Genomic DNA, 25,976 nt, shown 5'->3' on the forward strand with positions numbered 1-25,976 from the left:
CCCTTTCCGCCCATTTTACCACAATTTACCCATGTTTGCCAGTTTATATACATTTTTTACCCATTCCACCTAATTTCCACCACCCACTTTTTAATCCTTTTTAATCACTTTTTGTGCCTTTTTTTGCCACGTTATCTTATTTTTGGTTATTTTTTGCCACTTTTAACCCATTTATGGTCTTTAAAAATCCAAAAATCCAGGTACAGCAGGGGTCCCCGGTCTCTGGTACCTTTATATTGGGGGTTGCAGGCTGAAAAGGTCACGACCCCTAGCTTTAGAAGGAGGGAAATGGCTGCAGGTGATGAATAACATAATCAAATCTAGTTGCCCTTTTCTGAAAAAAAAAACCCAAACAAACCAGAATTACATTTCCTCTCTCAGTGACTGAACAAGCCCAAAAAATCTCTCATCCTCTGCTGACAGATTTGGTGTTTTCAGGCGTAGACAGACCATAAACAGAGGACTAGGCTGGCTTATTTTAGATTTCATGGGTCATTCAACATCCTAGATATCCGAATATGAATGCAAAAATTCTGAAAAAGCAGTTTTTTTAATGGCATTTCCCCTTTAAGTTGACGCCATGTACCTGCTTCCATACTGCTAACTGATGTAATCAACTGGAACCATTCAAAGTAGTTTACATTATTCCACCACACATAAAGCAATCTATTAAACAATTAAAAAGAGCTGATACTAACCCAGCTATATTTAGAACATGCGTGCTAGTGTGTGGTTGGAGAATAAATGTGGATCTGGTGGTTAAAGGGGTTAAAGTGTGGCTTACAGAGGAACTGAAGAGACCGAGGCTGGTATGAGCATGTGTACTCAAAGGAGAGAAAATGAGCAAGAAGAAATGAGAGAGAGAGTCATGAGGAATGATAGAGGGGGTTGCGTGTCTGTCCCAGTGTGTGTCGGGGAGAGAGAGAGACAAAGAATGAGCGGGCAAGCGAGCGGAGAGAGCGCTGAAACAGGAATAAAGCCGTGTACCGCCGGGACTTCAACACGCACTGCGCCATTCTACCGACTCCATCTATCACTTTGCTCCAGCCCCAGGAGCACTGTGTGTGTTAGTGTGTGTTTCTCTGAGTGTGTGTGTTGGGGGGTGGAGGGGGGTACTGTAGTCCAAGCTTACAGCCAGAGCTACACACTACAACGAACACCATCGCTGCTTCCAGAAAGCTCCATGCTGCCTCGCTGTGCGCTGCCTCTGGAGCTTTAAAATGGATTTTCTGCTTTGATAAAACCTGATAAATCCAATTATTTCAGTGCTTTGTTTTGCCTCTAATCCACCCTCTGAGAGATTAGAGCAACAACGCTGCCTGACTGACTGACTGACTGACTGACTGTTGCCCTCAGTGGGAGAGCTCGATCTCAGCCCCCTAAAGCTTCCTGGTGATCGGCACAATATTGACGTGTTTGTCCGTCTGAAGGAGGTCACAGGCTGCCATGACATCTGAGCTGCTATAATTCAATTTTATTTATCCTGACGAGGATCTTTTTTACTGGGGAGTATAGGTACACTGTACTTACACTGCAGACACTCGTGGCATTTTTACTCCTAACCTGTTTAGTACGGCTAAAACTGACTCACATCCGTTCGCCACATTAGTGTGGTTCATTGGCACTGGTGTGGAAAATATCAGCCAAAGCCTGGTGCAGACCAACAACACCATACAAAGACTGCTTTAAAGAGCATGCCCAGTTGCTTTAGATGGTTTCTCTCTTACCTCCAATTTCCACATAAAGCGACCTTGCCTCATTTCGAGGGCAAATCATATTGCAGAGCAAATCGCTCCCTCTCTAGTCTATCAGAGCATTTCCACAGCCGGCGCTCCAGACCGGCAGCGGCACGTGCCTGGAGCGCCACTTCGTTCGAGATATGCTGTAGGTCTGTTTTCAGTGCTGGCTGCTGCCAAACTGTGCCAATACTCACTGATTAGAAAGCACCAAAAAGGAAGTCACAAGTGTAGGATATCTGTTTTTTTTTTTTTCAAAATATAACACAATGCATGGACTCCCAGTCGCAAATCATCACTATATCAACATTACGTCTCATTCTGCAGCGAGAGCAAAGGGTCACTGAGAGGTCAGTGGGTCACAGAGCTACAACGGCACCATTGATGAGGAAAAATTAACTTTTGAGGACATTTAGCCAAACAATTTTATGTAAAATCACAGATTCTTCAAACAAATTAACTTTTACCTTCCTAATGTACTCACCAAATGCTGGAAGCAATAATATCGTAACCTGACACGCCAGATGGATTTGTTTCACACATCTATCTGGGAAAGCTTCAACAGGAAACATTTGAGAAAAGGCAGAGGCTTTGAATAAAACTCGGAGGGTGATTGGATGAACGTTCTGTCCGTCACATCTCTACAGGTCAATAAGAGCAACAAAACACGTGATGTAGCTGCTATGGAGCTGCACATGCGTAGCTATGGGGAATAACGCGAAACATGGTGAGTATAGATATGTCAGTACACGACTTTTGTCGTTTTTGAAAATAAAACGACTCACTGCTGTTCTTTGTTCTTCTTTTAACGAAGAATTGTTGTCAAGTTCCGATAAAACGTACGCTTTAGCAGCATCCACGCTAAGTTTTCCACCATAATTGTACCGGCCTCTTGCTGCTGCTAGTTTACGTCACGACTCTGCCGTGCCTGAAAGTACTGCCTCTCGTCGGCGATTGGTTCTGTCACTTTCTAACGGGGCCCAAAACAAGATGGATTCACCAGTGAAAAACAAGGAAATGGACGTATCCATCTGCTTTGCAAGGTTAATAATATCATGGACTATTCCGGAAAGGATGATTAATTAACCTCAAAAGGTAAAATCGTCCACCTTTGACATACTATTCCTGTGTGAACTCGCAGTTCTCTTGTGATGTCTGCCCACTGCCGCAGCGCTCTAGACTAGTGCCCTCCTGTTACCTTTAGCATGTTACCTTTACAACAGCATGAGCAAGCAGATGCATGTGTCCTCGCCTTCATGCTCACAAAGGATCAATAAATCAAAAACAGTGAATGGGCTCAGGAAATTTAAATGACCGTTCCTGCCAACTAAGCTTCCAAACTTAGTTCACCTCTTAGGATCCTGCTTGAGGGCTTGAAACTAATAAAGTTGTGATGCTTGCGTTGAATACGATGTACGATGATGGGTATCTTAGTTAAAATTGCTAACAAATGCACCTAACTTGTATCGTAGGCATCACTGTTGCCTCACCACTGATTCTAAATCTCTACTGCGGTCCATTTTAGATTAGAAACCAGACTCGTCACCGAGGACGCGTCCTTGTCTGGAGAGGAAGCTGCGACCTGCGGAGGGTCACTCAGCTGACAGTGTTGATACATTTGGAGATGAAACATGATTTGTGCGTTTGATGGAGGTTAAAGAGCTGCGTGTGTGTTCTGTTTTTAGCTGCAGTCATTGACGCTGCCGGTTCACGCTTACACAAACACACACCACGGTTAAGTGTTTCCGTATCGCTGCTGTCAGCCCTGTTGCACTGTAAAGGTTGATTCTTCGCTTATATTAACTCTAATGGGTTTTCTGTGTAATGAATCAGCTGACCCCCCCCCCCCCACCGCTTGCAAACACGACAGTCCTAGCGCTGTTATGCAAATGGCCAAGCGATGGTGCGCTCTTTCAAATGAAGTGTTTAAAATGGGAGACATGCTCAATGAGGCAGAGACATTTCTAAACACTCAGAGGGCAGGAGGCTTTTAATTTTTGAATGAAAATGAAACTTTAGATGTGCAGCAGTCGCTTCAATTAATCGCATTTCTCAGGGCAAAATTACCCGCCTCGAAATGGAGCATCGACGGGACGTGACAGTTTCCATTAGCTGGCCAACCATCCACGTCCACAAACACACGGGTGACAAATAAATAACGTCAAAATCTACACAGGCAGCTGAATTACACAGTCACATGAAGAATAATGGAGCTTACCATCGTTGTTTCAGCGATGGAGCCAAAACTGTTGATAAAAATGTTGCAGGTTACATTTACAGGTGGACCTGCGGAGAGACAGAGAAGGAAAGAAATGGAAAAGTTAAGTTTGTTATACTGCCTTAATGCAGGAGGTTAAAGATGCATAAGCAAGAATTGCAGATTAATGTCTGATTATGTAAAACATGTCAGTACAGGACAACAGGTGAAGGAGAAACATCATGAAACCCAAGACTAGATTTGAATCATCTTTTTAGATAGTGTGCAAAAACGGCTTGTGATGTCAAAAATACGGTGCATAAATTTGCATCCTTTATTACTGAAGTTACCACTGAAATTATATATAATATATCATTGTGTGCGTTGCATTTTAATTGTGACTTTCACTTCAAAATTCTGCAAGAGTGGGGCTGTTGTTGTCTGGTGCATATTGCATTAGTTGGGTCTTCTGTAGGTATTCACTATTTGTCAAAGCACCATCAGTGTTGGAAGTAAAACATCAAGTAATCCATCAAAGTACCAACATTCATTTTGTTGTAATAAGCAATGTGAGGGAAGGCCAGGCTGCTTTATAGAAAGCTATTTATATATACAGATACAAACAGACAGTCAAAGTCCTTTTTAGAGCCAGAAACAGGACATTTAAAGTACAAAAATGATCAAAAATACGATACGTAGCAGAAACAATGCATAAAAATACAACAGATAGAAAATACAAATCAAAAGTTTTATTTTTGGTAGCAGATAGAATTTGCAGTTATAGTATCCTGTTATTTAGTTAGTAGTTTTGTAAAAGTTACCTGTTGCAGGGCAAAGATTATACATTATTTTCAATCGTCTGCTTTGTGAAGTAAGTCTGAGAGGACAGCATTTAACTTTATTAAGATGGCCACACACTAGAGCAGTGGTACCCAACGTGGAGGTCTGCACCCCATGGAGGGGTCCCACAACACTGAAAGGAGGTTGCAGGATGCTTTCAAAAAAAAAAAAAAACAAACCTGAAAATATATCAACCAATCCTTAAAATGTAAATTTCTATTATATGCTGGGTCCACCTCTGTGTTAGTTTCTTTAGGGGTCAAGGGCTGAGAGTTTGGGAGCTCCAAAAGCACCAATTAAATGCCTAAACCAGCGTAACTCAACCCTGCTCAACCAAAGAGACAAACTGTTGAAAAAATGCCTTTGCAAGAGCCACAATCTAAATGGTGAAAATTGGCGAAAATGGGTTAAATTGGCAATGAAAATAAGTGAAAGGTGGAAAAAAAAGTGGCAAAAATAAGGGTAAAAGGGGCAAATAGGCATACAGTGGAGATAACTGGGTGAAAAGTGGTTAAAATGGGTGCAAAGTCACAAAAATTTGCATTGCAGGTGGTCAAAAAGCTGAAAAAAAGGAGTGAACAGTGACTAAAATGGGCAAAAAAGGTGGTAAAAATGGGGGAAATTGGCATTTAAGGACAAAAGACAGCTTAAATGGGTAAAAAATTGCAAAGAAGCTGGATAAAAGTGGCTAAAACTGATGAGAAATGGGAAAAAATGGGATAAAAATGGCAATAATGGTTGAGAAGTTACTACAAGAGGTGGTAAAAACGGGCTAAAAGCAGCAGAAATTGATTAAAAGAGGCAAAAATGGGTGCAAAGTCACAAAAAATTGATTTGCAGGTGGTCAAAAAGCTGCAATAAAAGGAGTGAAAAGTGACTAAATGGGCATAAAAGCTTTAAAAACGGTGTGAAAAATGGGGAAAATTGGCATTTTATGGCAAAAGGTGGCTTAAATGGGCGAAAAATTGCAAAGAGGAAGGGTAAAGGTGGCTAAAACTGATGAAAAATGGGAAAAAAGTGGCAATAATGGTCGAAAAGTTGCTACAAGAGGTGGTAAAAATGGGCTTAAAGCATCAGAAATGGATGAAAAGTGGCAAAAAATGTAAAAAAAAAATGGGACAAAAAATTGCAAATAAGGGCAATGGAAATAGAAAGAGAAAAAATAAAGGTTGACTATTAAGTCTGACCATTAAAACCTACTGTATAGGCGTGGGAAACAAACTGATTAATGTGATGATTAATGGGTAATTTCCATTTTTAAGGTTTTCTGGGGAAATATATTTCAAATTAAGACATGAAAGAGCCACAAATCATCACAGAAGAGCCACATGTGGCTAAAGAGCCACGCGTTGACCATCACTGGTCTAAATGGTGCATTTGAACTCCCCAATCAGAGAGACTTTAGCAGATTGAAGACATATTGTAAATTTAGCTGTTAGCGCTATGAACAGCTGAGGTAAACTAAGGTGGATCTGAGTTTGTGTTTCAGTCAGATTTTACAGCATCAGAGGAGACTAAAGCTGAGGTGAGTAGATGACGGTGTGCAGGAAGTAAACAAAGAGAGAGAAAGGGCCCGCTCTGCTGAATAAATGAACGAGTCTCTTCTCTGGACTTAAATACCCCGACCGTGTCCGAGTGCCTGACAACGGCAGCAAGTTTCCTCTGGAGTTGCTGAGAAGGAGATTGTGTAAACATCTCATTACAAGTCAAGAAAACTCCAAATAAGAAAATCAATACCACATTCCCTCCGAGACTTTGAAAGTGCTGTCGGTCAACCTGAGGCGATATCAATAAACGCAGGGCGTCGTTTCAGAGGCATTCATAAAGCCAAAAATAGCCCCCCCCCCCCCCCCCGCTCTCCTCTCAGGGTCGAAGCGCTGCCTTCAAGGTTGTTTTCAGATGAGCGAGTCAAAGTGAAAGTAAATAGCGTTGGGGCCTTTCGTGGCTGCTTCATCGATTCGCTGTATTACCAGGTTGTACAAACACAAATGCGATTACTCGGTGGGCAGAGTGGAGTAGCAGCGAGGAGCGTGGAGGACAGACGAGCTCTCATCTCTTTCAGCCGGTGGACATGATATTGACTTTAAAGCTACGGCACAGAGAGTAACCTCCAAACTCCTCTTATCCACGGACTCGCTGGTTTGATCATGATCGTCAATCCACTCAGTAAACGACACGTCTACTATCTATTTAATAAGACTCTGGAAGGCACTTTCACCACGAGACTACAGCCCAAACACATGACGGGATTTTTAGACGAGGGTTTTCATTCAGCAATCTGAACATGACCCATAAATGATTAAAGCCATTTATACTACACTTTAAAAACAAAATAATGCAAGAGATGGGAACTACAATATTAGCACCAATAGTCAGACCACACAGAGCTGGAGAAATCCATCTAAGGTGATCTAAATGTAAATAAAAACATCAAGAAAAGGTGAAAAAAAGATCCTGAACTATTGAAACAGGCAGATATAATGACGTGTTCTAAATACCAATTACAGAAATAAATCAATAAAAGAGGATATGGAGAGAAAGATAAGGGAATATCCTGCATAAAACTTTAGCACATTGACCAATAAATTCTCCTGATCTAAAGGGATAAGTGGATTTTGAGAGAGAATGCAGGGACACTTTTTCTCTCTTCTAAATAATCCTCTTACAATGTGAGGCAGATAAATCTTAAATAATGTACTAATAAGTTATGAGAGTACAGAGCATTCAGAAAATAGTCAGACCCCATTCACTTTCTACTATTCTGTTATGTTGCAGCCAACATCCCGCGACCCCCCTTCGCCATCTCGCGACCCCCCAGGGGGTCCAGACCCCCACTTTGGGAACCACTGGTCTCAAGCATTGGTTCTTCATGGAGTGCCGATGTAACGACACTATAAGGCAGGGATGTCAGACTCAATCACGGCAGGGGCCGAATTCTGAATTTGGGTCTAACCTGAGGGCCTAACAGGGTCAAAAGTACAAGTGTTCACCCCGTCCTAGTTTTAGGGGAAAAAGTCATTGCCGCCTAAACTTAATATCTGGTTGTTCCACCTTTGCTGGCAGCAACAACAAGCAAGCATTTGTGGTAAATGTCAGTGAGTCTTTCACATCACTGTGGAGGAATTTTGGCCCACTCTTTTTTGAAGAAATGTTTTAATCCAGCCACATTGGAGGGTTTCCCAGCATGTTTTGCCTACTGGTTGCATGCTCTTGCACTGCAAAATATTGACAAAAACAACGAGGCTTGCTGGATTGACTCTTCAAAAAATTCTGACAGTGCGTTAATTTGAGGCAACATTATTCTGTGGCCCATTTTCACCAAAAACTCTAAATTCTGGAGAGAAACTGTACCCATCTGTTGCCCTGTATAGCCTAGCTTCCAGACCAGTACAACCAGTCCTGCATTGAAGGAGCAACGCTCAGAACTAGAATAGAGAAAGGGGTTGAGGAGATATCTGAGATACTGTAAGACCTCAGTTAAAAATGAAATAATATAGGGATGGTCACTTTTAAATCAATATAGATTTTTAGGGGCGGAAATTCAACATACTGGATCTTTAAAGGGCCACTAAAAGCTTTTAACCCATTTTTACTAACTTTTTTGCACCTGGTCACCCATTATTGCCACCCTTTTGACATTTTCACTAGCTTCTGCCACTTTTAACCCATTGTCTGGCCACTTTTTTGCCAATTTTGCTATAGCTGGGCGATTTTTTTGGCCAAATTTTTCATCACTTTTAAACCCTTTTTACAACGTTTTGGCAACTTTGAACCAATCATTGCAACCTAGTGCCAATTTTACCTATTTTCGCCATTGTTTGGCCACTTCTTTCCCATTTTTGCCACAATTTTTCAACATTTTTAAGCCATTTTTACTTCCTTTGCCAAGTCTTTTTGCCTTATTGACACTTTCAACATGTTCTTGCCATTATTTGGCCACTTTTTGCCCATTTTTTACTTTGTTTCACCACTTTTTGCCCAATTTCGCCATGTTTTTGCATCCTTTTTAATATTCACAATGTGAATATGGTGCGCCTTGAGATTTTGGCTTAACCTTTGGTGTGCCTTGGGCAAGAAACGTTTGAAAACCACTGCCTTTAAACATATTTTATTTTATATTTGTTAACATATTCTACCAATTCCTGCGAAACTCTTTAAAATGATCCCTTTCTTTAGCCCTGTAAGACGTCACACAGACTGGTTCTTTGTGCACATGAAGATAAATGGCGTCTGGAATCTTCTCTGTAAATAACCTTCCTGGCGTGACCACCTGCCTCTATCTGTCTGATGTAGAAAGGCTTGACAAACCCAGTGAGCATGGGCTCTGATATGTCTAAGAGCATCTGAGGGTTTATCCCTAAACCAGCTGGTATTACATTATCACAGTGTTTTCTCTCAGAAAGGCTCTCCAGGCCTAACTCCAGTCCTCTGACACATTTCCACTGCATCCAGGCTTTGTTCAAAATCCCTCCTTCAAAGTCCTCCTCGCTCCGTGGCAGGAGGGAGGCGAGCGTAGGGATATCATAATTTGTCTTCTCTTGACGTCCCTCGCTGCGTGATGCGAAAAAAAAAAGAGGAGAAGCCAATGCCTCCTCCTTCTGCTCCTCTCTCTCTCTTTTCTACCACAGCAGTTCATTTAATAACCATCGAGAGAAGGGCGCTTTATAGCCCTCCAATAAAGACAGAAGACGGGGGTGCAGCAGAAAACGACAGAAAGGAGAAAGAGGCGACAGCTCATTAACCGTCATGGAGGACAGGCTGAGAGTGTGACTCACCGGCTACTGTAGCAGCACGCTCACTGTTGCCCCAGTGTCTGTGTGCAAAATGGCCTGAGCTTCACATAGATAGACATGTCTGCAGTTTCTACCCGTACGCCGATGATGTAATGCTTTTCCAACGCTACTCTATAAAATGAAGAATTCTTTAAGAGAAACTGCCAAGTACCCTGGAATTTCAAAATAGATGTCTTGAGAGCGTCATGGAAAGGACCGGGAGTGAGGAGACGCTATTAGTCACCACTTTGTCCTGTCCCCTTCAGCCACAACATCCACAATCCATTCTGTTTTAGCAGGTTTAATTTTTAGCCAAGGCAGATGCTTCATGAGCAGAGTGAGAAACGAGGACGTACACTCCTGTAGAAGAAACAATTCTATATTGTTCTAACAAAATTGTAAGATAAACATGGTTTATTCATGATCTTGGGAAAAAAGGACTACACTACCCACAATCCTAGAGTGTTCTAGTGTCATGTCTGATTGGATGCAAAATTCCACTTCAACTGCTACATAGAATTTTAACATTTTTCAATGTTAGGTTTAAATAGGGAAACACTATATTGCCAAAAGTATTCACTCACCCATCTAAATAATTGAAATCAGGTGTTCCAATCACTTCCATGGCAACAGGTGTTTAAAATCAAGCACCTAGGCATGCAGACTGTTTCTACAAACATTTGTGGAAGAATGGGTCACTCTCAGGAGCTCAGTGAATTCCAGCGTGGTACTGTGATAGGACGCCACCTGTGCAACAAGTCCAGTGGTGAAATTTCCTCGCTCCTAAATATTCCACAGTCAACTGTCAGTGGTATTATAACAAAGTGGAAGCCATGGGGAACGACAGCAACTCAGCCACCAAGTGGTAGGCCACGTAAAATGACGGAGCGGGGTCAGCGGATGCTGAGGCGCATAGTGCACAAAGGTCGCCAACTTTCTGCAGTTAATTGCTACAGACCTCCAAACTTCATGTGGCCTTCAGGTTAGCTCTAGAACAGTGCGTAGAGAGCTTCATGGAATGGGTTTCCATGGCTGAGCACCTGCGTCCAAGCCATACGTCACCAAGTGCAATGCGAAGCGACGGATGCAGTGGTGTAAAGCACACCGCCACTGGACTCTAGAGCAGTGGAGACGCGTTCTCTGGATTGACGAATCATGCTTATCCATCTGGCAATCTGGTGGACGCGTTTGGGTTTGGCGGTTGCCAGGAGAACAGTACTTGTCTGACTGCATTGTGCCAAGTGTAAAGTTTGGTGGAGGGGGGATTATGGTGTGGGCTTGTTTTTCAGGAGCTGAGCTTGGCCCCTTAGTTCCAGTGAAAGGAACTCTGAATGCTTCAGCATCCCAAGAGATTTTGGACAATTCCATGCTCCCAACTTTGTGGGAACAGTTTGGGGATGGCCCCTTCCTGTTCCAACATGACTGTGCACCAGTGCACAAAGCAAGGTCCATAAAGACATGGATGAGAGAGTTTGGTGTGGTTCAACTTGACTGGCCTGCACAGAGTCCTGACCTCAACCCCACAGAACACCTTTGGGATGAATTAGAGCGGAGACTGAGAGCCAGGCCTTCTCGTCCAACATCAGTGTGTGACCTCACAAATGGGCTTCTGAAAGAATGGTCAAAAATTCCCATAAACACACTCCTAAACCTTGTGGAAAGCCTTCCCAGAAGAGTTGAAGCTGTTATAGCTGCAAAGGGTGAACGGCTGTCATATTAAACCCTATGGATTAAGAATGGGATGTCACTTAAGTTCATATGAGAGTCAAGGCGGGTGAGCGATTGTTTTGGCACTATAGTGTATCTGTGCTATATATTCTAATTTTAATCTTGCTTTGTGTTGAGCTGATGGTAATTTTATCCTGTTTTTACAAACCACTAATGCTAACATGGACAGATTTATATGCATATTCATTCAGGCATGCAGTGAACACACTGGCATGTTGAAGTGAAGGACACGCTCAGTATGCGTGGAGCTCACAGGCTGCACCGCACATACATACTAAACACATATTAACACTCATTAACATACAGTTTGCACGGATGCGTAGTGTCTGCACGCCTCATTGCTTTTAACCTTTTGCAGCTGATAACATATTAACATGTTAGCACAGTCCCTGTCCTCTGCATGTGTTTGTCCCTGCTGGCCACCGTACTTCATATCAGCACAGCTGCATGATTTAATATTCAAAAGTCACTCAGTCTCTTGTTAGACTTCCTGTATTTCATGAAGCTAAACCGACATTCTCCAGGGTTTCAGTCTTTTTGATGAAAAAGTGAATTAATTATTCAGTGTATTCTCTGACTGGTCTAAGGAGATAAGTTTCTAGAGAACCAGCCGTTGGCATGTGAACTAAAAAGTCAGTTTCTCTGAATATGCACGCCGTCTCTCAAACACACGCACGCCCACACGTACGCCGAGGAGGCCGATCAAGTTCAACGATTGCACTGAAGTCCTGCTGAGGTGTGTCGGCACAAACAAAGCTCCCCCCTTCCTCCCTCCTTCCCTTCCTCAGCCGAGCTCCACTTTCATTAAAAACAAGTGACAACAGCAATAAAGCAGGATGAAACGAGGGGCCCGGCTCGGCCTCTCAGCACTTCTGCTAACTGCAGCCACTGCAGCCTCTCAGTGAAAAAAAAAAAAAGGCTAAACAGTCCCTGAGCTCGCTGAGCTCCGTGTACCATTCCTCTGTTCGCCACACAAAAACAAAAGCTCTGGAAACAATTTAACTGTGCCACTTAAAGACGCGGTAGGGACACCACCCGGGACGCATTGTGTCGCAAGAATTGTACTTTTCTGCTCAGCTTGTCTGGGAGACTTTCTCTGAGGAGGAGGCTTCACATCAGGCAGACTCACAGATTGACTGACTAGATTTAAAGCCCACAGTTTGACTGTATGAAATGTGCTGACTTGACCTGAAAATGAAACACGTGCATTCTCAACTGTATTCACTTAAAACTGTGATTTACCCTCAATACTTTGAGTTTCAACAATATGCATTTTTATGAATACATGTGGATTCCTACAGCGAGAAAGTCTATGTGAACAAAGAGGAAGATAACTTTGATTGGGGATTTAAATTATTCATATTTTTCATGATGGATCACTGAATTTCCCTTGTTAAAGGTGTGAAATTTGTTTGTAAATTTTATGGGGATGTAACTGTAAATTTGAGGGTGATGTTTAGTATTTTAAAGAATTTTTATGTAAATTCCAGATATTTATTTGGACATTTGCTTTAAAGTATATGAGTGCACTTCTCTTTATTAAATTAGTGAAACAGTTTTATATGCAGAAATACTCAGTAGATTTCAAAGCTTTGGAATCAAGAAAAAGAAATCAACAATGAGTAAATCTAACTTAAAATTTCAATTATATCTGCATTTATTAAGTTAGTAGACCTCTCAAATTAAATTGAGTAATTTTAATTGAAATATTTTGTAAAACATACAGAAAAAAATGAAGAGAAACCACAAAAAATAAATAAATAAATAAATAAATAAAATAAAGTAAAATAGGAACACACTGCTTAAAATAGTTGTTGAAACTGATGTCAATATTTTAAGTGGTGGAAGTAGATTTTTTTTAATAATCAATTTCAATTTCAGTTTTCTTTATTGGCATGAACAGATCAGTTACTGCCAAAGCAGTGTAAAAAATAAAAATGTATTAAATATTTACACACAATAAAAATTTGCATGTTGAATAATTCCATGAATAATAAATGTATAATGACATAAATCTGATCATTAGATAAAACAATAAGACTAAAATATAATAAAAATAAATTAAAAAAAGAAAAAAATCATCATAGTCATTACTCATGCATTATTTCACTCTTTTTTCTATCATGTGTTTTAATCTTTAATACTAATTCCTCCAGAGACAGTTTAATTTCAGGGACTACAAATGAGGAGAAGTGAAAAGTGCACTCTGAACCAGGAAGTCCTCTTCTGTCATCTTCAGTTTACCATCCAGTGTATATTCTGCTGCCCCCTACAGGTGAAATGTCTCTCACTGAGTCAGCAACTTCACTCATGGTGCAAAAGTGTCCAATGCACTCACTCACTCTCCATTGACTCATTCACTCACTCACTCACTCACTCACTCACTCAGTTATTCTGAGAAGAATAGTCAGGTCACTAATAATATTGCGTAGAACTGTCTAATATTTTATGTTCTTAAAACTGATAACTTTTTATAGTGTATACTCCAATATATTATTCCAATATAATATATTATTGAAACACAGAAATATTAAAGATATTTTAACAATTTAATCTGTTGGTAAATGAACTTATTTAATAAATGTAGATTTCACTCAGAGATTCATGTTTGAATTTTAATCAAGAATATTGATCATTTTAACCCCAAAAACTCACAATAATGATGTTCATTGGTTTAAGAATCCCTTGGAGCAGTGTTACTCAACCCTGCTCAACCAAAGAAACAAACTGTTGAAAAATATGTTTGCAAGAGCCACAGTCTCGGTGGTAAAAAAAAAAAAAAAGGGCGATAAAAATAAGTTAAAGGTGGCAAAATGGTCAAAAAGCAGCAAACACTGGAAGAAAAGTGGCAACAATGGGTGGGAAGTGACCAAATAATGAGTTAAAAGTGGCAAAAACATTGCAAAAAAAGAGTGAAAAGTGACTAAAACTGGCAAAAATTAAAAAAAAAAAAAAAAAAAAAAAAAGGTGGGAACAACGGGCAAAAAAGTGACAATTAATTGAAAAGGGCAGCTTAAATGGTCGAGAAGGGGCAAAAAATTGCAAAAAGCAGGATAAAAATGTCAAAAAGAAATGGCAAAAATGGGCTTAAAGTGGAAAACACTGGAAGAAAAGTGGCAAAAAAGGGCAGAAAGTGGCAAAAATGGGTGAGAAGTGGCAAAAAAAAAAGAGTTACAGGTGGCAAAAATGGTCCAAACATGGCAAAAACATGGAGAGAAATGAGTGAAAGGTGACTAAAATGGACAAAAATCTGAAGAAATGTGGGAAAAATGGGCAAAAAACATCAAAGAGTGGCAAAATGGGAAATTACTGGCATTTAATCGCAAAAGGCAACTTAAATGAGTGAAAAGTGGTAAAAAAGGTGAAAAAAGTGGCAAAAAAGGGGGAAAAAAATACAAAAAGCCAGATAAAAGTGTCAAAAAGGGGCAGTAGAAATTGAATTAAAGTAGTGAAAAATAGCAAATAAGGGCAATGGAAATATGCAGACAAAAATAGAGGTTGACAATTAAAGCCTACTGTGTAAGTGTAGGAAACAAACTGATTAATGTTACTTGTAATGCTGATGTAAAATCTTCCTTTTTAAGGTTTTCTGGGGGAATAATGTTTCAAATTTAGACATAAAAGAGCCACAAATCATCACAAATGAGCCACGTGTTCAGAATCACTGCCTTAGAGTGTTTCTGTCATTTTTTTTCATGGAATTTTGGGGGAATTTACTTGGAATTTTTAGAGGGAATTTGCCTGAAAATTTCCAGGAATTTACATCAATTTTCTTGGTGACATTTCTTGAAATATTTAGTTCTTTATGATAAAGTTTCACTGGCACATACTGGGAGTACTGAAGAACTTTTGGTGTACTTTTTACAAGAAGCTTTGAAATATGTTTATGATTTTTCACAGAAATTTTTGGTAATTTCTTTGACATTTAAGTGGATTTATGTTGATTTTAATGGGAAATTTCCAAGAAATTCCTTTTCAAAGACGAGGCTGATGCTTCAACATATTAGGTCCCACTTATCCCAAATAAACTCACAATGGCTTCTTAGAAAAGCTCAAGTCTGAGGAGGTTCAAGAAACTTTAGCAGCTAATACTGCAGAATGTTAGCTACACAGGCTTCTATGCTAAATCTCCATTATAGATTTATTCAGGCCTTTTAAATGCATGTTTGCAGAGACTTCATTGAGTGGACTCTAATTGCTGCAGAGATGTATGTTTGGTGGTGTTTGTGTAATGTTAACTAATGTCTAGTGTTTATGTACTGTGATTACTGTGATTATGTAAATTGTATTGTCACAATGTAAACTGTGGTCTGCAGGAAGAATAGCTTCCAGCTGAAGTTAATGGGGATCCAAATAAACAAGGAAACAATCCTGATTGTAACACCCAATGAAAAGGGACAGTTAGCTTTTATCTTTAAAGAACTCTCCTCTGCAATTATAACAGAAATACCTGCAGAAATAAAGGAGACGGGACATTCAGAACACATCTAACTAACAATAAACAGATGGAAATTCTAGTGTTACTCCTGGTGGTGTCATATTAGAGTGGGTTCTACTGTCTGCCCTGTCTGCTTCTTCATTAACATTTCCTCCTTTAGAAGACAGACTCATTATGTTGCTAACTTTCATGGACACACCACATCGAATCTACACTGTGCCTTTTTTTAAAAGTGTTGTTTGCTGGTAATCATCATCTCCTCATTTTTCACTTTAGAGCTGAACTGACAGTGAGAACAGAGTGTTTGGTGGTTACCCAGGAAGTAGATAGGTCTAAATAGAGATGGTACAAAGATGACAGCCTGATAAACCTGCCAGGGGAAGTGCCTGTAATTGCTTTTTCAATGATTAATAGTTGGGCGAGTTTTGTACTTCACCCTCTGCAGACTTAGAGCTTTTTTATGCCAGTGTCGACTTAACATCTCGTCCTTGTTGTGATTCTCAAATCCGACACGAGAGCAGGAGTCAAGATGCCAACTGAGGATCTGAGACATGAGCCTGTGGGAGTGTTTTTCTGTCTCCTCTGTGCATCAACACAGGCTCAGATTTAGTTCTAGTAGAGCTGAAAACATGGCACTTTGGCATGTTTTTGGGTATCTTATCACAGTTTCAAAATCAAGCTTGCCATTCCCACTGGAGCCACTCTTATTAAAAATGCACCAGTCATGATTTTGGAAGGAGATTTGGATTAAAGCATCCTCTGAACAGCAGGTTACCAAATGCCATATGTTCTGATGATATAGCAGGTGCATTCAGACTGCAGGGAACAATGCTGCTGCCAGTGTAAGGGTAAAAAAATCATACCCAGCAATGCCCAGTCGACACCCACAGCCACTATGTCAAGAGACCACTTGGGATCATTGCACCTTTCAAATTAAGCCAGTAAGGATTGATGCAGTCAGTGTGCTGCCCAAGAGGGATTCAGCCAGCGTCTGCCAGACTGCTAATGAAGTCTGTCAACGAACACAAGAATCCAAACACAGGATCGATGCATCCTTCTTGCAGTGAATTTCCCTTTTTTCCATGGGCTCTTAAAGGCAACATCCAAGACTTTGATTTGGACCAGTGATCCTCAACGTGTGGCTCTGGAGCCACATGTGGCTCTTTTGTGATTATTTGTGGCCCTTTAATGGTTTAATTCTGAATATTGTTCACCCAGAAAACCTTAAAAAGGGAAACTTTAGCACTTTGAGATTTTCTTTAAATATAAAGTGCGTTACAAATAAAATTTATTATTATTATTATTATTATTATTATTATTATTAAACTTTTTTGCCCCTTTTCACCATTTTTTGGCCACTTTTCACCCACTAAAGCTACCTTTTGCTGTTAAATCCCCATTTTTCCTATTTGTTGCCCATTTTTGCCACTTTTACACCATTTTTTTTGTCCATTTAAGCTACCTTTCGCCATAAAGTACCACTTGTTTCCTATTTTTTGTCCACTTTTTGCCACTCTTGACTGCTCTTGCCTATTGTAGTCACTTTTCACTCATTTTTTGGCCGTGTTTTTAACAATTTTGGGCCATTTTTTGCCACCTGTAACTAATTTATGCCACTACTCACCCTTTGTTTTGCTTCTTTCTGACCCTTTTCCACTTTTTCTCCCCATTTTTGCCCCTTTTCACCCATTTTTTGCTGTTTTTTGACCATTTTTCCATCTTTAACTTATTTTTACTGCTCCTTCAAGCTGTCTTTGCCACTTTTCATCACTTAGATTATGGCTCTTGCTAAAGTATTTTTCAACAATTTGGCTCTTTGGATGAGCAGGGTTGAGAAACACTGATTTAGACTATAGAAATACATGGGTACAAAGAAGCTTAAGATGTCAAGATTATGTCACAGCAGGTGCAGTTCAGCCTTCATAGTGTAGGCCATAATGTGGTAATATATTTACTAATATAATGTATTTATATGCCAGTCAGTTGCAGGGCTGGCACATGGAGACAGACAGCCACACCTACGGCCAATTAAGAGCCACCAATTAACCTCACAAGCATGTCTTTGGTGGTGGGAGGAAGCTGGAGAACCCGGGGGAGAACATGCAAACTCCACACAGAAAGTCCCTGACCAGGAAGCAGACCACCATGCAGCCCCTTTGTAAATATGTGCATGTTTATAATAAATCCCTAAAGAAGGAGTGTCTGTTTCCAGCAGTAGCATCACACATACCCGTTTGTGAAAATGCTCCGAAGTGAAGACTGAACTCCTGCAAATAAAGCCCCTATGCAAAAGGGTACAACTGTTTAGATGCGCTCATACTTGTGCACAGTGTGCACATGGACAAAAAGAAACAAAGTTTCATTTCCATGCTATTATAACCCAGTTTACAAGTGAAGTGTGTGAACAACACTGCAACCATAATCACGTCTAGAGCCACTTTCAAAAATGCAAAGTGCTCTGTGATTGTTAGACTCAGTATGACTCAGTTAAAGACATTGTTTTTAAAGGACAGAAAGACGAGAGTGAGGAAGCAAGCGCTCTACTCAGTGGAATGTGCTTCGACAAAAAAACGAGATATCTGAGTATTCAATGTCCTGGCCACAAAAAACAAAGATGTAGCAGAAAGATGATGGTTCGTAACTGTCTAGTCTGGACTAACTGTAAGCTAATGCTAGGCCTGAATGATTGGCATGAATAATCTAATTGTGATGTTTCTGGATATTCAGAAGAATTAAAATAAATAAATAAATAAATAAATAAAAAATTTCATTCATTTTGTATTAATTTAGGAAAAATATTTTTAATTTTTGGCAAATTTTATTTGACTTATTCGGGGAAACTTTGCTTTGAATTTTTTATGTTTGCTCATGGAAACTTGGGACATTTATTTTTTTTAATTTTGGGAATTTAATTGGGAATTAAAGTTTTAAATTTCTAGAATTTAATGAAATTTTCAGGGAATTAGTTGGCATATTTGAGGGAATTTCCATCATTTTTCATGGAATTTTGGAGAATATTTCTGTATGTTTTGAAGAATTTGCTTTGATAATTTTTCAGGAAGGTATATAGAAGTTTTGAGGGATTTTTCATTAAAATTTAGGCTTTATGAAAAATTCATCAAAACATTTTGAGGATTATTTAAAGAGAGTTATAGGTTTTTTGTGACCCTTTAAAATAATATGTTTTTCAGAACTTTTCACAGATATTTGTCAGTTTCTTTGAAATTTTAGGGATTTTGTTTTGATATTGGACTTCCTTTTTGATCAAAATTAATTCCTGTTCAAATTCAAGGCTGAGCTTTGAAACTTATGAGGTCCAAATTATCCCAAATAATTGTGAAAAAACAAAAATGTATTTCAAACAAAAGCTCAGGTCTCAGGAGGTTAAAGTAAAGATTCAGCTACATGATGAGCCAGATGTCATTCAGACCTAAACACTAAAAAGCTTCTACAGCCTCAGTTTTGCTAACATGGTTATCATTGTAGTCGTAGAGGAGGGTGGCGGTGCTTTGGAGAAATTAAAATTAAGTTAATTATAATATTATGACCTTTGTGAAATGACAGAGTAGAATAGATGACAGAACTGTTGGTGCATTAGATGGGATTGTTGATGCAGATGTCACAGCTGATTGGTGTATTTTGACCTTCTTGCTGTCAACAACATTTTAGGCATTAGATTTGTTGCACAACTTAATAATTTAGTCAGGATTCTCTGCCTTGACCTTCTCTGTGGAGCTGCACCTCTGCCAGTAGATATAATACTTTACAAGTCACTGGAATGGACAACGACAGAAAAAGATTTCAGTTTGGTTCAAAGCCGAGTCCTGCCAACATCGCCCAGAGACGCTCGCAGACATACTGTCCTTGCCTCTTCACCGACCTCCAGCAGGGCCCGGAGGTCTTATCAGCATCAATCCAGGAGTCATGGCAGCCTTCTGAAAGCCCCGGGTGGTGGCCCGATGCCCATGACTCAGCCGACAATAGCCAGAGCTCCTGACAAACGGAGCAAGTCTGAAACAGTGCACAGTCACAGCTCGCTTCCTGCCGAGGCTGGCGAGCCGTGAATCTCAGAGGAGCAGATTTAAGTTTTGATGAGCTCAGTAAGTCAAACTGCCAGATGTTGTTGGTGGACGGGGAAGTTAAATCCAAGAAGTCTCCATGATGTGTTTGTTTGGACTCACTTCCAAGAATCAGAAGGGCTGTATCGCTTGATGTCTGTGCAAGACGCAGATTTTTGGGACAATCTGGGGAGATAGTCTATCTTTTTATTTTTTCCCATCCGAGCTCTTTAAAAGTAACTTATCAGGGATGCATAAACCCACAGCAAAATGTCCATTTAAACTGAGTAAAATCCAGTGGTTAAGATACTTTTTAAATACCACTAGTTTGAATTAAAAGATCACCTGCATCCTCTACAATAGGGGTGTCAAACTCAGGGCCCGGGGGCCAAATCCGGCCCCAGGGAACAGTTAAATCCGGCCCACAAGATGATCTCATATTTCTGTTCTGACTGGTCCATCAGTCTGAGGTCTGCAGATTTCCTCAAGTATAAAAATATGAACTCATCCTTGATGATTTAAGAAATCCTTGTTAAGTCACAAAATCTGAAGAAGTAAGGAGTAAAAATATTTAGTTAAAAAGTCAGGAATGTGGAAAAATAAATGTATTTGTGTTTTAATTTCACATTTTCAATTTAGCATCTCACAATTAGGACTCAAACTTAGGATTTGACTTTTGATTTCATACTTTGAGCATTTCAACTCATAATTTTGACTTCTGCTATAATATTTCGAGCTTAAAGATTCATAATTGTAATTTTTAAGTAATTTTGACCTTTTTAACTTATTATTTTGTATTTTACTTCATATTCAACTCCAAGCTTTGACCTCATAATTCTATAGTTTGACCTTTTAGACTCACAATTTAAAATTTTGAATCATATTTTGTCTTTTAATTTCATGATTACAAATTTTATGTCATATTTTGACCTTTTAAAATCAGGATTTTCACTTTTTTGTAATATATTAGCCAATTAAAAAAACCCCAAAACCTTTAATTTCATGTTTGGATCTTTTTGAACTAATAAGTTTACCTTTCTCAGATTGTGAGCCTTTAAACTTATCTTTATCAATTTTTAAATGTCAAAATCATTGATCATCAGAGCTATTTATGTATATATATATTATTACCAGTGAAACAAGGTTGACAGTTTATGGTTACAAAGTGACCCTGTTAGGCCCTCAGGTTAGACCTGAATCCAGAATTCAGCCCTTGCTGTGATTGAGTTTGACACCCCTGCCCTAAATGAACAAGAACTAAACATTAAATTTAGAGACAAACTCTTAAAATTTTAAAACTTAAAAATGCACATGAGACATGTAACTAATATTTACAAATCTGTGTGCATTAATGGTGCAGCTGCAAAGAATGCACGGATGCTGAGCAGATATGAGGGAACAGTATAAATATGCACAGATTAGCATGAAGGTGGCTCAGATTCTCCAAGGTTTCCCTATTTTTAGGCCAAACCATCGCCCCCAGTCTTAAAACTACACAGAAATGATCTGTCCTCTTACTGTTTGAGTTTAAATTAGAACTTTTTATTGCCATTGTGCAAGAAAATTAAACAGCAAGATATCTCCCTGAGCAGCATGGTGCAAATAGATAAGAACGGTATATTAATGAAATATCACTGCAGGGGGTTACATTTAGACAAAAGACAATCTTTAAGGTCTGATGTGCACCTTGAAGGGCAGGCTGTGTATGATATGAGAAAGCCAAGGACTGTGACAGAGTGTCAGTATTGATTTGTAGGTGAGACCAGGTTGTTTTCTGCTTTTATAATCTATAAACAGGCAGAGAAGAAATGTCTGATTTTCTAAAGAAAATGCCTACAAAGTTGAGATTTCCAGATGCATTTTCACCGTCCTGTTCTTTAACTGCTGAACGCCAAGACAGCGGGTCTTTTCCAATTAGAGGTTGAGGTAAACCCGCCTACAAGGCCGAGCATTCCCGAAGAGAGGACACTATAGGTGGTTCAGTGGTGGGAGCTCCATTAGCGGGTCTAGGGAGGCTGTAAAACACCAGCACCTGGAGGATTGTCTCAGCCCCGGTCTGCTATTCTTTATCGAACTCTCCTCTCCTGATGCCCAATTTGCACACCTCTAAGTGACACCTTAGTGCCGCAGCGGTGAGGCCAAATTTATTCACAGCAACAAATGGCAGAGAGCCAAACAAAAGCAAAGAGAAGCAAGGAGAAAGGAAAAGTTTCAGGCCACAAATTATATGAATAATACTCTGAATTACACGGGATCGCCTGCTTTGCAATTGAGCTGCCTTCAGCAGAAAATACTACAATGGCTGTGAGACATTAAATATTTATAGAGCGTCGTCTGTAGGCTATATGGTCCAGGGAAGGCAGTTTTGCTTTTTATTGACCTAATATATATTCCCTACACATGCTCTTAGAAGTAGAGGAACATGGCTCATTTTACATGCAGGACTGAGAACGAGAGAGAGCTTGAAAGAAGGAGAGAATAAAGGGAGGGAGAGAGGGAAGTCGAGGGTTATTTTTCTTCTCTTATTGCTGTTTTTCCTCCATTATGTCCGGACACGACAGCTGAGAAGGTAATCATTTTCTTCTTATCCTCCATGCATAAACATCAGCGCTGAAATGCCAGCGTGAGAGAAAAAAGAAAAGTATCCCCAGGAACTTTAAAGCATCATAAATCTCCTGGCCCGATAGTGAAACAGAGAAATAATGAACATTTTATCAAACGCTGAGAGCTTTATACTCCTGGAAGTTCCTCGGCTCGACTCCTAAAAAAGTTTTGTAAAAGCCATAAAACTGATCTAGAAGAAAAAAGGCTTTTGGAAGCAAGTTGAGAGAACACCTGAAGACTGTCGCTGGGACTTTACAGCGGCATTATTAAAGATAAATGTCCCTCTTTAACTGGAACATTCAATATCTGGGTCTGTAGTGGAGCTTCTCAGTTTTTAGTAGAAATACAAGGACCTAAATATTACAATTTCAGCAACACGTTCGGGCCAGTAGAAGGGATTCCCGAATGGTGCAGGAATGAGTCCTTAAATCTGAAAGTACAAGCGTTTAAGCATGTAGGTTTGACTCAAAGTCTGTGGGAGTTTTCAGCTACGTAGATGCATAAAGTATGTGCACAAACACACACTTCAAGATTCAAAATCTTAACTGAGCATGAAAATGTGAGACCAGACGAGACCATTCACCTAAAACCAGTCTACACTCTCCAAAGTCCAGATCTGCAACTTTAAAGTGAACAAGCTAAATGGCTAGCTGTTAGCTACCTGCATTCATTGCAATAGCATTTTCAGGCTAGCTCCTCTCCCTGTCAGTTAGGTTGTGGTTTGTTTTACAGGACAGTCGTGTTGTTGCCACAAATCAGAAGTTGCTCCTCCATTTCTGACATCCATCTAACTTCATGCTTCATGTTTACTTTTGTCACCATGGCTGTGTTTGTTGTGCTTCCTCCTTTTATAGCATGCTTCCTGATTGGCTATTGCTGCATTCCACATAACAATTCAGCTCAGGTCAGTTCAGTTACCCTCAGTTTTTCCTCCACACAACAGAATTGTATTTACTAAAATATTTCAATTCTCGAGTCGGAGTGGCTCTGATTGTCCCCCAACCAGATCGGAGAGGGAAAAATCACTCTCATTACCCAACACACCACAGCGTCAGACAAGATAACCTTTAGAGCCATCAGATAATCTTGGTTACCCTATTAACCGATGGTTCTAAAGGATATTTTTTTCCAATTCATCCCTTAATTTTTATTAACAAAAACTAAAATTTCTGTAGCTGTGACACAGTCCATCCCTACACAAACCAAACGGGTGGCATGGAGGTTAAATGAATCCACCAAAAAAAGCAACACTACTGTAACTGTACTGTCTTTGGGTACTCAGAATATAGGATGCTTAGGAAAATACAGCTTCCAAAGTTTACTGAGCCCATGGTGTGGAGCCCTTGCATTTTTTCCTGGTATACTTTGGAATACTGTTCAAAATGAACACGATGTAAACTGGACCTCCAAATCCATCTGAATCAAATTTCAAAAATAAAAAGATAGCACCTATCATTACAGGGCTGCACGGTGGCGCAGGGTTAGCACTGTTGCCTCACAGCAAGAAGGTTCTGGTTCACTTCCTGATCAAGGCCTTTCTGTGTATGCGTGGGTTCTCTCCAGGTACTCCAGGTCCTCCCACCACCAAAAACATACTTGTTAGGTTAACTGGTGACTTTAAATTGGCCGTAGGTGTGAACATGAGTGTGGCTGGTTGTCTGTCTCTATATGTCAGCCCTGTGATTGACCAGGCCAGGGTGTACGCTGCCTCTCACCCAATGACAGCTGGGATAGAAAATGGATGGACCTATCATTATAACTTTGCAAAGCCGATGGATAGTCCAGATTCCACAGCTGTCATTAGGCAGATCCAGCTTGCACAGCTCCAATCTGGAGACAGACCTGACCAATCAGCGTAATTTTAGGAGAATGAGGTGGTGGCCATCGGTAGCAATGGCTACAGCCAGTGTAACGCATAGCTTAAATGTAGCTTCAGTATAATGGCAGTTTTTAAAAACTGGACTACTTTTCTTTATTGAAACAAGAGCAAAGCACCACAGTCATGGAGTAGAAGATGTTATTAGCTAAGAGGCAGCGGTGTTTATCAGATCTTTATCAAAAGGGGAGAAAAAAATCAAACTGAAAGTTTAATCCACCAACTCGTTCCACCACTCCAACACCACCTGCATGTATGCTATTTGCTACTGTGCATGCCTACTACCTCATTTTGTCTTGTCGCTCTGATTGGCAGAGAAAGCATTCATTCAATCTACCTCTGAGAACTTTCTGAGAAGTGCTGTCCTGCCCAAACACTTTAAATGGAGGGATCCAAGATAGATGTGAAATATATGGCATGCAAAGAAAGAATGAGGCAGTCTGGCATGTCAGGCTACCATCGTTATACCTGTGCAATAACAGGGAGATCTTGGTGTATTCTGCATAACCCTACTAACATCATTGTTATACACTGGGAAAGAATTTTCCAGGATGAGAGAGGCTGGGATATTTTGCCTTTTGATGCCTGAATTTTCATCATTCATTCTATATAGGCAGTGACTTAAAAGTCCTGCTCCTATAACTTGCTTTACTCCTGGTTAAATTTATGACAGAGTCATTGCTGAATAGCATACTGATTTTCCATATGCACACTGGAAACACTACTTTAGAATAAACAGACAAATCCTTAGAAATCTCCTTCTCCTAAAACACTTTCAAGAATCTTCCCGACATGCTTGCAGCAATAAAAATAAGCAGAATCACTTTGAGCACTCTTTCTGTTCTGTTGCATTTTCTCCCTCCATTACATCCAGATGCAACTTGAAGGAAGAGATAAACATGAAGGCTGTGAAACACCAAGGGGGGGGGGGAGAAAAGAAAATGCTGGAAGGCAGCGTAACATTAAAGTGCCGTCCATCTCCTGACTCTACATTGAAAAAAGACTTGTTTTCATCCTCCTTCCTTATGTCTACATCCTCTAAAGTCACATCCAACACCTGAACAAAGGGCCTGTCTGCATCGCAATCTTGTTTATGTTTCTGCCTTTATTCCCATGCAGATCCCGCAGCCCTTCTTCTGTGCAGCATCTCTCTTCATTTACACAGACAGCTCTCATTATTCCCCCACATATTAAAGCGCATACCTGGCTTCTCCTATAGAGCCGTAAAACTCTCTTTGCTTTAAGCCAGGAGGTAAACAGTGCGGTTGATCAGCGGAGGGGGGGAAACACTGCCTGTCACATTTTAATTGGAGTGGTGAGATGAGGAATGGCGGTTTCTCCTGCAGACATATTCAACCATCCATCATCGCCTCTTCCATGGAGTGAACTTAAGGAAAACTTCATTTTGCTCCACAAAGACGGAGGAGAATGCTGTTATATTTTACCTCTCCTCGTCACCCGTCTCTCCTGCTCTCTCCATGAATCTACTGTAACTTTCTCTTTTATATTTCTGTCTTATTGTTACTCTGCCGCTCACTTCCTCTCTCATTCGTATTTGTTGAGCCACGGGGTGTTCAGGTTCCATTATGAGATGAAATGTATTCAAAGTGGGAGGCGGGCAGAGAGGAGAGGATGAAGCGACGGATGGATGCGTGGCAGACTGGTCAGATATCACCTGAGGCAGAGAGTGTGGTGTGTGGTTGTGTGTTTGTGGATGCATATTTACA

The 25,976-nt window shown here is 40.2% G+C and overlaps 1 protein-coding gene across 1 annotated transcript in view; it reads right to left on the reverse strand.

Moving 5' to 3' along the window:
* The window catches only part of glra1 (glycine receptor, alpha 1), a 239,053-nt gene that overhangs the window by 97,478 nt on the left and 115,599 nt on the right, over nt 1-25,976 (reverse strand). The window contains exon 5 of the mRNA XM_041797891.1: nt 3,955-4,022. Coding sequence (XP_041653825.1) covers nt 3,955-4,022 — 68 coding nt within the window. The remainder of the gene's footprint in view (nt 1-3,954; nt 4,023-25,976) is intronic.

This window comes from Cheilinus undulatus, linkage group 10 (assembly GCF_018320785.1).
Source record: "Cheilinus undulatus linkage group 10, ASM1832078v1, whole genome shotgun sequence".
Classification (NCBI taxonomy): Eukaryota; Metazoa; Chordata; class Actinopteri; order Labriformes; family Labridae; genus Cheilinus; species Cheilinus undulatus.